The sequence below is a fragment of the Pyrus communis genome, chromosome 4, assembly GCF_041283825.1.
Source record: "Pyrus communis isolate YQ-2024b chromosome 4, ASM4128382v1, whole genome shotgun sequence".
Taxonomy (NCBI): domain Eukaryota; kingdom Viridiplantae; phylum Streptophyta; class Magnoliopsida; order Rosales; family Rosaceae; genus Pyrus; species Pyrus communis.
The window spans coordinates 17014510-17027705 of record NC_142568.1 but is presented as its reverse complement, the minus strand read 5'-3'; the positions used below and the strand labels follow the sequence as shown (position 1 = coordinate 17027705).

The window sequence follows — 13196 nt, the reverse complement described above, 5'->3', positions numbered from 1 at the left end:
TTGATTTTGTGTTCATGGTATTGAGTCGGGACAATCGGGGTGTGTTTGTGTTATGTGGAAGGAGGATGCAATTATCTCTTTCTGTTCTTATTGACTTGGAAGTGGGTGGTACTGGTGATCCGATTCACTAGCACATTACGTTCTTTTATGTATATCCAGCAGTGATTGATAGATACAAATACTGTGGCTGCTTGAGATGTTAAGGCTTAAGAAATGCCTCTGCCTTACCATGGATCTGCACTGGAGCCCTCGACGAAATTAAGTGTCAATGAACAGGAAAGGAGCAATGTCAGAAGTGAAAAGGCAAATGGGAGGGTTTTCACGATGCAGTGATCAAATGTAAGCTCAAAGATTTGAGTTTCAATAGAAACAAGTTCATCTAATTCACGACACAAGGTGGACGAATTATTCAGCTGTGCCGGCGGGTGGTCTTCACGTATACCAGTGAATAACACCGTTCCGGTCATTACTTCTCTGATCAAAAATAGGAAAGGGTGATCAGCCACAAAGTCTATCGGTTCCTCCATGTAACCGCAACCATACCCATGAGTAGAAACAGTAACTGTTGAAGCTTCAGTGCGCTCCTCATTAACTTCTATGAAATATTTGTGAAATATTTCGGACAAACAAGGGTCCTCCTCACCTGAAGCTGGCGACTCCACCATCTCTGCCAAACTGTCAAAAGGTAATACAAGTCCCATATCCTTGAGAATTTCGGAAGCTTCCAAGGCAAAAGAAAACTAAATTAAACTTTGGTATTCTGAAGTCACCAACAAGAACACGTCTATGGGGAACATGGTGATCTAAGAAATTGGAGTCAAGAACAAACTTTCTCGATCAAAGCTGGTAGACCATCTACTTCATCCGAAAGAAACAAAAACATGGAGAAAAGGCGCGACCCGTCTGACCCCATTTCGTAAGGAAGCTCTTAAGACTTTGAAACCATCAAAGGCACATGTTCCTTAGAGCTTCTCATGAAGAGGTGCCTTAACTGATGATCTCCGATTGCCAAGGTAGAATTCATACTTTAAATTTAATGGATAAAACTTTTGACCCTCTTGCCAAGCTCCATTAAATTATAAAGCATTTCCAAGGATGGTTTTGGTAAATGACTGAACTGAATTTGGAGGAAGAACCTCTTTGATGAGGCCCTTGTCCACCACTTCTTTGAAAGCAGGTTTGACGGAGAGAGACTTGTCTACCCAAAGGCCATTGGCAAAGGACAAGCAAGGACCCCCGCTGGCCGATCCATCTGCGAAAGCCAGAGGGATGAGATCCAAGGCGAGGGTGTTGAGGTGGAGAGCACGTGGTGTACCATCTGTATTCCTGTCACAATGAAAAATTTCTCATTGAGATGGTCTAGGGACTCGGCCTTTAGGAAAGAGAGCAACTGGTCAGAGTGGAACCCTTTGTCCTAGCTGCAATCATGCTCAGCAAAACCTGGATTGAAACCGGCGAGTACACAATGTTCTTATCCTTACCTTCAGTCGACATAAGCAGATGCTTGGTCATTCCTAGTGCAAAGTCGGTTAATTTACTGACAGATTCTTCTAGTTTGCTGACAGGTTCTTCTGGATCCATTATTTGAGAAGTCGGAGGTTGATGCTGTTGTAGTTGAGGGAAGAAGTCGGCTATAAAGATGTCAGGTACGTTTGGGAGATTCATATAGCTAAGCAGAACCTTAGGCAGTTTTATATATGGCTAAGCAGAACCCTAGGGCAGTTTTACATATGGACCGTTTCAACATCTTGCCGCACAAGGACTCTTAAATGCGTTGTTATCTCTTACTCGGAGAAACATTTTAACACACATAGGGTGTGGCATAATCTCAATCAACACACCGTTCACATCTATTCTATTCTACCTCCTCATGCAGGAAATGTGACGCGCAACCTCGCAAGAAATGAACGTGCATATCCAGAAGCATGTTATTAAGTTGTTACCAAACTAACAACAGTGCATTACTCGGGAGTACATCGCCTTATACCTCCGATTGTTCATCATACACCAAACTCAAACATTCTTTATCCCTCGTTATAAAATAAAAGGCAATGTCATGCCTCACAACACCCTCATTTGGGTGGATAAATCATACATTACTTTTCAGATAAATCCTACAATAATCGCAGTCACGCTTTCTGCCACTGCTGTATCATTTACTTTTCTGATTAAGTTTACCTTGAGATCAAGAAACCATTCCTTTTAATAAGCTCAACATCCAAAACTGCGGGAGTAAAAACTAAAAACCAGATGTCCACCGCACACTTGAGCAATGACTTTATGTACCGAAGCTGCGGTCTCCAGCATCACCCAGTCCAGGGACTATAAACCTGAAACCAGTGCAAGCGTGACATAAACTATGTTAAACCAGTCTGCAACATTATATGCATTAGCAGCGTTACATCAATGGAAGCTACGTACTTACCCTTTTTCATTTACAGTAGGATCTATAATTCCAGTGTACACATGAAGCCTGTAAAGTAAACAAATGCAGAGTTAAGGAATGCTGAGCTTCGTTTCAAACTGTAATTATTGATTGATATTATTATTACCCTGGAAACTTCTCGCTCAGCTTTTGAAGTGCAGGAGGCGCAGCTACAGCAGATATCTATGACATGACAGATTATCTTAGGCTTAGAGATGTATGAACCAATAAAATCAAATGGAACTTAACCAGCTTATCTCACTGGAAACAGTTTAGAATTCAATTGACTTCATAACAGTTCATCAAATGTAATAAGCAACAGGAAATTGTCTCAACATAAAACTTCAACACACTGGTTTGACAAATATGTACACGTTAAGATACTTATATGTAAATTTAGGAACACAGTTTCAAACAAAAAAGTGCAATCTATGATATTTACCACTTTGATTTGCTTGTTGTCAACCCCGTGTTCCTTTAAAAGATCCAAAGATGCCACTATTGTGCCACCTGAAATTGAAGATAAAGAAAGAAATTGAGAAATACTACAGAACTAGGGCATAGCTTATGTTTTGATACTATTTACTAGCTGCTCTTGATGGAAAGGAAAATTACAACACATGGACACTTGAAGAGGTTCACTAATCCTGAATACTCAAAAATGAAAATTCGGATACTATCACAAGTATAATAATAATAATACCTGTTGCTAGCATAGGATCAACCAAAAATACTCGAGAGCCTTCTGGAAATCTGTCCGGTAACCTAAGAAGAAGATCACATGAAGGGTCACTCCCAAAACTATCATATAGATAGGGTATTCATAAACGTGACCACCTTATGTTGAACTTTTCAGCCCTAAGATTAGGTAAGGACTACGAAATTGACAATGAATTGGGTGCCTCTCATTTGTTCATACTTTATCAAAGCGTTTGAAATGCTATTATTAAGTTGCTACAGCTAATAACATAGAGATTTGGACATTAACTCCCAACAGCACCCGAAAGCAAGAGGTAAGAACAGGAACACGAAAACAAGTTTAGGCAAGGAACGCTTACTTGTTCAGATATACTGTTGGTAGAAGTGTTTCCTCATCTCTGCTTAACCCTGAATTTGTAAACCAATAAATATGAAGAGATGATAACATTACATGCCCAGTTTGATAAAAAATTTCAAACAGATTATAGAAGATAAGTTTCATGAACTTCAAAAAATTTAATTAAATAAAAGCAAAGAAAATTGAGTGTTTAGAGCATAACACCAAATGATGACAAAATTTTCACTTAGACTTCATGACCAGAAGACCTTTCAGTCATTCATGGGTATAAATTTATCGTAACAAGAATTCTAGACACGCCAAGCATTCTTGTTTACTTCGACTGCAACGTGAACAAACCCTTCTTACCAAGATGGTATGTCTTTGTGGCAGGCAAGATTGACGATGCATGTTCTGCAAGTGCTAGACCAGCTCTCAAAATTGGAACAACCTGCAAAACTAAAACAATAAAAATCAAATAACACTCGCCTGCACTGCTCTGTACAGTGAGAGTACCGTGGTAAGACAACCAATGAAACAATCTTTAATAGCAAACCATAATCAACTATTATGAAAATCCAAAGAGAGCATATAGCCGATATATCCTGAACAAGTGAACGGGATGTTCAACCATCAATAGAAAATAGAGATATACAGCTATACAGGGAGCAACATATTTGCCTGAAAAAAATGCAAGAAATCAATACTAAAAACTAACCAAAATAGGCTCCCTTGGATCTATGAATTCAACTGATGCAACACCCATTGGTGACTGAATCTCTCCTGTGACCGTAGGCTGAAATTTAAAGAAACAAGGCAAAATTATTTCATATGATGAAAATAGAACAGAATCCTCAAAATCATTGCGGTTGCGAACTTGCAAGTGTAAATTATGAAAAACTAACCAGCCAATCTCTTGAAGCTTCATACATAAGAAGCCTCCCCAACTCAGCCATGGCATTTCCTAAAGCATACGAAAGTCAATGCCTCGTAAGCAACTCAATAACGTTTAACTATTCTAAGCTCAAAAAATAAAAACCAAACACTTAAATAGAGTTTAACAATCAAGCTAGATACTTTGACAATGAATTTATCATCCGGGACTCTTCAAATCCACTCAAATATTCACATTACATAGAACCGATAAAACTAATTTGTAACTTACGAAAAATTGGACAAGGGGTTTGCTCATTTCTCAAAACCGAAACCCAATGCTTGATCAACGGGTGCGGCGGCACGAAAACCTGGAAAAAAAAAAAAAAACCCAATCAACCCTTTGAATTCAGGACAATATTCAGTTATTCACACACCAAATCACAGATTCTGATAGCATGATCTATTCCCATCTCTTAAAATTCACCCCAAATTTGGCAGCAAATTCCAAACACCACAAAAAGACTTAAAAATTCAAAATTCATAGATTGTTAACCAATCAGAAACCAAACAGAGCATAAGTTGAACAGTGAATAGTGTACAGTGAACTAACAAGCATTCTGTTCCCGGAAGCCGCTTTCTCCTCCGTGGCCATCTCAGACTTCACCGCAACGAGGCTGCGCCGCCGCGTACCTGAATACGAGATCTGCCGACACAAAAACCACCCGGTTTGATGCTTAAATTACCAAGGACCAAAAAATGGACGGTGAATATATTGCGTTTTTATTATTCGTGGCTAAAAAGCAAAAGCGATGATCTTTACCTTTTTGGGATTCGAAGAAGAAGAAAAGGAGGGAGTGAGATTAAGTAGGAGAGGGGAGCTAGGGTTTTGGAGGCGACAAGTGGAACCAAAACGCGGCGTTTCGGAGGAAGGACACCGGAGAGAGAATTTAATACGGCACGCCATTGGGACCAGATAGATTGGTGCAGCAGACCGGGAGGGACTATAACCAACTCCAAACAGAACAAGGAAAGATGATGATTCGGCTCCACGAAACGCGTGCCGTTTGGCCCATTGGCCGCGGGTGGGGTTTTGTCCGACGGCCCAATTATGGTATGTGGGCTTACGGGTTTGGTTTTAGACCCGACAAATCTTGTAAATAACCATTTTTTGTTAAATTGACTGAGATGATCATCTTAAATATATATATATATATATCAAATGTTGTCAACATATTAAATATTGATTAAGCTTCAAGTTTAATTTTTTGAATATAGTTTTTCTTAAATGATGTGTGTTGAACATTAATTTGGCGTTGTCTTTTGTCTTTGTGGGAAGAGCCAGCTCTTGGGGGACTTTTAGGTCGAGATGGACTTGGGCTTTGAGAACATCATCATGTCTTCCTTGGTTTGGATTCATACCAAGTCCCAAAATATCTCAAAAGAGTTAGCTTGTCTTAGGAAATACCCGTGTAACATTAACGGCTCAAAGATAGCATGATTGATTAAGATAATGACGTGCTCAAGTGAAGTGTGGTGTGAAAGCTAGAAGATTACTGGTTTAGCATGAGATAAAAGGGGTTTGCATGGTTGCATGGGATTATTTGTTGGATCATTTGGGCTTTCCTAGGGTGATAACAAAGCTTCTAATGGTTGGGATCTTTAAAAAAAGGCTATGGGAATTACTAAGGTTGCATGGATGATGATTCTTGAGGCTTGGAGTATGTTTCTAGGCTAAATGGAACTCTCTGGGCTTATTTCCTGGGTGGTTCCATCTCTCTGCGTTCTCTATTATGTCTCTGTGTTGCCTCTCTCTCTCTAATGGCTTTTCTCCTTCCTTTTGTAAGTGAAGGGTTCTCCTCTAGGTTTCAGAGGAATCTCCCTTTATGGCTTAGTCTTCCCCTTCCTTTCTCCATAGCCCTCTTACTATTTCCCTTTTGGTGTAATGTAGCTGCATTGTTGAGACCTGCATTCTGCTTTTTCCTAAGACGCAGCTTTCACAGGCCAGCCTTCCATAGGCGCTACTTCTGGTAGTGCGCCTTATGGCTTTCGTGCGTTGGTTGTCTATGCAAGTTGGGAAGGGAAAGTCAGCATTAAATGCCTAACTTGTTGGGTTTAACATACATTTAATAAAGGAATATAGTTTAGTCCTAACTAAGAAAATTAGCTTGCTAGGGAAAAATGGTAAACTAGGCTAGTTCTCTCTCAATGTTGCATGTGTGAAATGCAAAGGTATGGGCTTGGATCCCTGGTCCTTAAGCAGCCCAAAGTCTTCCATAACCTTGATTCCGTGTAGGCCTAATAACCTTTCGTAACCATCCACAACAGTTCACTTGACAAGCCTCAAATATGTGACTTGGGCTTAGCATGAATAGTGACTAGCATGAGGAAGCTTGTTGTGATGAATAGACATGAGCATGGCGTGATTTATGTAAATATCCAACTTCATTACCGTGGCATGACATGTTTGTAAATAGATTCCTTATCGATCCTGCACCTTGGCATGTGTTTGAGCTTGAATGAAGGCTTTGCATGACAATTGGGCCTTGAGGCTTGGTTGGATTGGTGTGTGACATTTTTGGGCCCCAACACCAGCCATGAGAATAGCCAAAGTAGGCGTTTGCCTAGGGTCCTCACTCAGACCTACTCCAACCCTTGAAGTAAAACTCAAAATTTAGATTCTAAACTTACCCCAACTTGCTTCAATAGGGCAAATATGAGTTTTAACCCAAAACTTATTTTAGGGGCAAATTTAGCCCAAGATTCCCCTATATTAGTGGGGTTGACGCACTATATATGTGTATTTTTGTTTTTAGTTTTATATTTGTAAATTCATTGAATCCAACAACTAAGATCTAAGATAATTTTGTTAACCATATGCATGAGTAGCATATATAATTTTGTTAACCATTTCAATTACAGTTGCCTTTGCATAAAGTTGATCAAATTTTATCTTCTATCAACTACATCTCAAGAAAGATTGAAAAAGGATTAACTATTTTATCAATTAAAAAAGAATTGGTTGAAAACTTATATTTCGTAAACTTCATTAGTACATTTGAGTCTAAAAACGCGAGAAGAAAATATTTAAGTAATGTTTGTATATTTTATTTTTTAAGGATATTTGATGCAAAAATAAATTTTTTATGTATTTAGCGAGTTCTTTATTGTACATATCAATGCACAAAGAATCAAAAGTCAGAGAAATTTAAGATCCTACTTTGAACTCTCAATTTCTGAGAACCAGCCAGAGGAAATTGACTTAGGTAAAGGGTTGTACATATCATTGTCTTAGATGATGTTCTAACAATTAAAAATCAATAGTTGTGACACGTACTGAAGTTTAAATTTGTTTTGAGCACTTGATACTTGATAACATTTTTTACTTTTGCAGAAATACGATACAATATTTGGTTTCTTTTTGACTTTTTGGTATGTAGTTCAGCACTGTAGCTTGAGAGGTCGCATCAATGAATGAGGATCCTTTCCGGATCTTTAAATTGTATCCATTCATCGCATATAGTGCGATCAGAAATTATTTTAAATACTTATTTTTAAAATTAAACATGAATAGTATCTGAAGAAAACTAACCGCACGATATACAATGAATGAACATTATTTGAGGATCATTGAAATCCTCACAATGAGGATCCTCATTCCACATCGATGTCAAATTGTGGATGATTGGGCGTTGGGTTGTTCTGTTTTTTTCTTTTTTCTTTTAAGGAAACCAGTTGGTAGATTCGTCACGGTAATTTACTGTTTTGGGGGGAGAAGACTCATAGAGGCATTTCAACTTTTCTCTAACCATTATTATGCGATTTACCAGCGCCAAAAATAAAACTCAAGAAGTGAGGGCTACCCTTTGGTTGTTGGTTGTTTTGTTTTTGTTTGCTACTTGAGCTTTTTACTTCAGAATTGTGATGAACAAATAATAATTTACGAGGTTAAAATCTAAAATTCGAGTAATCCAAAATCCCTTGGAAATCAAATGAGTTCCAAGATTTAATTTTAACCAAAAAAACAAAATGTAGATGTGGGTACCAAGTGTAAGGATATAAAGAATGGTTAGGATCATGCCAAGTGTTATAAGATTGTACTCTTTAGTTAGTTAGTTAGAGTTGTTATTTTCAGTATATATATACACCAATGTAATAGCTTGGATAATAAGAAAACAGTATATGTGAAATCTCTTTCTCTCTCTTCAACCTTCTCTTGTTTTCAATCTCTCTCTCTAGTTCTTGAAACCCTAGCTATAGTTCTTGATCTTTCTACGTTAACATGGTATCATTCGCCCTTGCTGCTCACGCTGCTTCCTCCGATCTTCTGGCTGCTTCCGCTCATCTTCTCTCTCTGTGAATCTTGCTGTCTTCTTGGCAGACTTCTGGTATTTTCTTTTTCTGTAATTTCGAGGGTTTCTGGATTTCTTCATCTTCTCCTTTCTGTGTTTCTACGACTGTGCACGCAAGGTGTTTGTGCTATTTCCTCTATCTTGTTGTTCATCTTTCTTCTGCAAACATCGTGACTGCGTCGCAGTTACAAATTCTCCAATCTCCGATTACTAGTCTTATTTCTACAATCTCTACGTCTGTGAATGTTAAGCTTGACGAGTCTAATTACTTGAATTGGCATTTTCAAATGCAATTGTTGCTTAAGGGTCACGGTATCATGGGGTTTGTTGATGGATCGCATGTCTGTCCACCTCGATATGTGACTTGTTCTGATGCGTCTGAAAGCTCTGCACCTTCTTCTCCTCGATCTGAGAATGAAGCCTACATTGTTTGGAAAATGCATGATCGTGCTCTCATGCAGCTGATCACTGCTACTTTATCACCAGTTGCAATTTCTTGTGCGATTGGTAGCACTAGTGCCTGTGTTTTGTGGAATCGGTTGAAAGAACAGTTTTCAGCGGTTTCGCAGACTAGTATTTTTCAGCTTAAGTCTAATCTTCAGACTATTCGCAAGGGTTCTGACTCGGTGTCTCAATACATGCAACGTATTAAGGAGGCTCGGGATTATTTGTCTGCTGCTGGAGTCACCTTTGATGATGAGGATATTGTTATTCTCGCTCTTAATGGGCTACCTTCTGAGTACAATATTTTTCGAAGTGTGATAAGGGGACGTGAGCATGTCATCTCTTTCCAAGAATTTCGTGTGCAACTGCTTGCTGAAGAACTAATTGTGGATAGTACTGTGAACTCTCAATTCATGACTGCCATGGTTGCTGATCATTCTAGCCCTAAACCTTCTACAGGCCTGTCTCCGTCTGCAAGCCCTAATCTTGGGTTTTCTTCACATAATCTTGGTCCTCATGGTGGTTATTCTGGTCCTCCAGGCGGGTATAGGTCCGCTAATAACAACAGGAAGGGTAAAGGGAAGTTTAATCACAGCTATCGGTATCCTAATCCTAATTCGCGCCCACAGTTTTTCAATAATGTTTCTAATCCGACTCATGGTTCCTCTGGAGTGCTTGGTCCTCATCCACAAGTTTCTTGTCAGTTGTGCAATACCTTTGGTCACACCGCTCCATTTTGTACTTCAAAACAAATGGATCGTCAGGGCTGTCATATTTGTGGTAAAGCTAATCATTCCACTTGGTATTGTTTTTTCAATGACAAAGGGCCTAACTATGGTGGTCTTCATCATTCTCAATCACATGCTCGTGCATATGATCCTTCTGCACCAGCATTCCCTACTCCATCTCATATGCAAGCGCTGCATACATCTAGCTCTCAAGCACCTCCAGGTTCACAACCACCAGTCTGGATCACTGACTCGGGCGCTACAAATCATATGACGGCTGATCTTAGCAACCTGACTTTGGCATCTCCTTATCCTACCAATGAAACAGTGCAAACAGCTAATGGTGAAGGTTTGCAAATCACTCATATTGGTAGTTCTGTTATTCGAACACCTGTGCAACCTCTTAAACTTAATTCAGTTCTCTATGTTCCTAGACTTTCCAACAACTTGTTATCAGTTCACAGGATCTGTCTCGATAACAATTGTTGGTTAATCTTTGATGCTTATTCTTTCTGGATACAGGCCAAAGCCACAGGGAAGATCTTATACAAAGGGCAATGCAGTAATGGACTTTACCCTCTTTCCTCACTAGCCACTCATCCCTCCCTTCGTCCTCCCAGCACTTCTCAAGCTTCTGCATTCCTTGGCCAGCGTGTTGGTTCTAATCTCTGGCATAGCAGGTTAGGACATCCTTCTAATAACATTGTCGATCTTATGTTACATAAGTCCTCCATTTCGTGTAATAAGAATGATATCCCTTTGCTATGTCATGGCTGTTTAAAGGGAAAATCGATGAAACTCCCGTTTCAGTCTAGTACTCATACATCTGTAATTCCTTTTGAGGTTGTGCATAGTGACCTTTGGGGTCCTTCTCCATGTTCTTCCAGTGATGGTTATCGATATTATGTGACTCTCATTGATGAGTGCACTCGATACTGTTGGTTGTTTCCTCTTGTCAATAAATCTGATTTCTTTGAAATCTTTGTTGCCTTTCATTCATTTGTGCAAACTCAATTTTCTGTGTGTATCAAAACTTTACAATCTGATGGTGGTGGAGAGTATACCAGTGGTAAACTTCGACGTTTTCTTAATAGCACAGGCATTTTACATCATATATCTTGTCCCCATACCCCAGAACAAAATGGATTGGCTGAGAGGAAACATAGACATATTGTAGAAACCACTATCACCTTATTACAGTCTGCAAAATTACCCTCTACTTTCTGGTCTTTTGCCTGTCAAGCAGCTGTATATCTTATCAATCGTATGCCTACCCCAACCTTGAAAAACTGTTCACCTTTTGAACGATTATTTGGAGTCCCTCCCCTCTTAACACATCTTCAAGTGTTTGGGTGTTCTTGTTTTCCATTGTTGCGACCTTATAATCACACTAAGTTACAACCTAAAACCACTGAGTGTGTATTTCTTGGTTATGCATCCAAGTACAAAGGTTTCATTTGCTTTGATGTATTAAAGGGTAGAGTGTACATATCGCGACATGTTGTTTTTGATGAGTCCCGATTTCCTTATCCTTTTTTGACCATGTCTTCTACACCCAAGGGTGTCCAGTCCCATGTGTCTCTACCCTCCCCTCCATCTCCTGTTCCTACCTTGGATAATTTACTCGTTCAGCATCAGGTTCCCACTCCACCATCCCCACCTCAGTCTTCCTCGACATCAACTGGTGTTCTTACTTCCTCGCCATCCCTCCCACTGTCTACTGGATCTCTACCATCTCTTCCTGGTCCTATACCACTGCCCTCATCTAATCATGATTCACCTCAATCCATTACTGTCCCTACAAGCTTCTCCCCTACACTCCCTGTGGATCCTGTGGATCCTGATTTTAGAACTGAGCTTCTTCAAGTGGTCTTGCCTATTGCCCCACTTAACTTGCATCCTATGCAAACTCGGAGTAAAAATGGTATAATCAAGAAGAAGGTGTTTCTCAGCACGGTTCCTGATTCTAGTCTCCTTGATCTCACTCAAGTGGAACCTGCCACTCATAAATCTGCTTTAAAAGTTCCAGTTTTGTTGAGTGCTATGCGAGAAGAGCTTGCTGCATTGGCGTCTCAACGGACTTGGAGCTTAGTTCCTCTAACCCCCCATAAGAACCTAGTTGGGTGTAAATGGGTGTTCAAACTTAAGAAGAATTCCGATGGCTTAATTGCTCGACATAAGGCTCGCCTGGTTGCTAAAGGGTTTAGTCAGGAGCCTGGTTTGGATTATGGGGAGACCTTTAGTCCAGTGGTTAAGCCTACTACTGTGCGCTTAGTACTCGCCTTGGCAGCTCATTTTAATTGGTCTCTTCGACAGTTGGATGTCAAGAATGCATTTCTGCATGAGGTATTGAATGAAGAAGTCTATATGGCTCAACCACCAGGTTTTGAATATCCTTCTCGACCTGATTTAGTGTGTAAACTGCATAAGTCACTGTATGGTTTGAAACAGGCTCCTCGCGCCTGGAATGAACGATTCACAAGTTTTCTTCCCTCTCTCGGATTCCAGTCTACATATTCTGACTCTTCCCTATTTGTCAAGCCTGTTGGACGTGATGTTGTTATTCTTTTACTATATGTTGATGACATCATTATCTTTGGGAGTTCCTCTATCGTTATTAACCAGGTTATTCAATCCTTGACCACTGAGTTTGATATCAAAGACTTGGGCGAGCTTCATTATTTTTTAGGGATTCAGATCACTAAAACCTCTCAAGGTTTATTTTTGTCCCAGACAAAGTATATACAGGATCTCTTGGAGAAAGTTGAGATGGTTGACTGTAAGGCTTGTAATACCCCTTGCTTGCCCTACAACAGACTTCTTAAAGATGATGGTACCCCTTATAACCATCCTACTGCATATTGGAGCATCGTTGGTGCCTTGCAATATCTTACCTTTATTCGCCCCAATATTGCCTTCTCCGTTCATCAGGTCTGTCAATTTATGCAGTCTCCCATGGTGTCTTACTTCACAGCTGTTAAACGTATCTTGAGGTATCTCAAGGGTACGTTATCTGTTGGTATTTCTTATACTCGGGGTGAGTTATCCTTGAAGGCGTTCAGTGATGCAGATTGGGCAGGAGACCTAAATGATCGACGTTCCACTACTGGCATGGTTGTGTTTCTGGGCAACAATCCCATCTCGTGGCCGTCTAAGAAACAAACTATAGTCTCTCGCTCCTCTACCGAGGCTGAGTATCAAGCTATGTCGACCACATCTGCTGAACTTGACTGGATTCAGCAATTGCTGAAGTTTATGCACATTAGCCCTACTACTACTCCTGTCCTTTTCTGTGACAATCTCTCTGCTATTGCCCTATCGTTCAACCCTGTTCAACA

At 39.9% G+C, this 13196-nt stretch overlaps 2 protein-coding genes and 1 pseudogene across 2 annotated transcripts; all 3 read right to left on the bottom strand.

Moving 5' to 3' along the window:
* Positions 1–195: 195 nt before the first annotated feature.
* Positions 196–1072, bottom strand: LOC137722043 (serpin-ZX-like; annotated as a pseudogene).
* A 4-nt stretch (positions 1073–1076) lies between these two features.
* LOC148697553 (serpin-Z4-like) lies at positions 1077–1581 on the bottom strand. The gene is made up of 2 exons (XM_088691952.1): positions 1463–1581; positions 1077–1326 (listed from the first exon to the last, which is right to left on the bottom strand). The coding sequence occupies exons 1-2, from the start codon at positions 1579–1581 to the stop codon at positions 1077–1079; spliced, it is 369 nt and encodes a 122-aa protein (XP_088548078.1).
* A 323-nt stretch (positions 1582–1904) lies between these two features.
* Positions 1905–5349, bottom strand: LOC137722341 (uracil phosphoribosyltransferase). Its single transcript, XM_068461317.2, has 12 exons — positions 5158–5349; positions 4948–5040; positions 4627–4705; positions 4367–4425; positions 4180–4257; positions 3831–3912; positions 3484–3532; positions 3129–3190; positions 2868–2935; positions 2553–2608; positions 2426–2473; positions 1905–2330 (listed from the first exon to the last, which is right to left on the bottom strand). Exons 1-12 carry the CDS (start codon positions 5299–5301, stop codon positions 2279–2281), a joined length of 870 nt encoding a protein of 289 aa, XP_068317418.2. The 5' UTR covers positions 5302–5349; the 3' UTR covers positions 1905–2278.
* Positions 5350–13196: the final 7847 nt, after the last annotated feature.

Coding starts and splice junctions, on each gene's coding strand:
- LOC148697553 (XM_088691952.1), bottom strand. CDS start 1,581: ATGGATCCAGAAGAACCTGTCAGCAAACTAGAAGAATCTGTCAGTAAA. Junction 1,327..1,462: donor GGTAAGGATAAGAACATTGT/GTACTCGCCGGT, acceptor TCATTGTGACAG/GAATACAGATGGTACACCAC.
- LOC137722341 (XM_068461317.2), bottom strand. CDS start 5,301: ATGGCGTGCCGTATTAAATTCTCTCTCCGGTGTCCTTCCTCCGAAACG. Junction 3,913..4,179: donor ATCCAAGGGAGCCTATTTTG/GTTAGTTTTTAG, acceptor TTAGTTTTGCAG/GTTGTTCCAATTTTGAGAGC. Junction 2,474..2,552: donor CTGAGCGAGAAGTTTCCAGG/GTAATAATAATA, acceptor TTTACTTTACAG/GCTTCATGTGTACACTGGAA.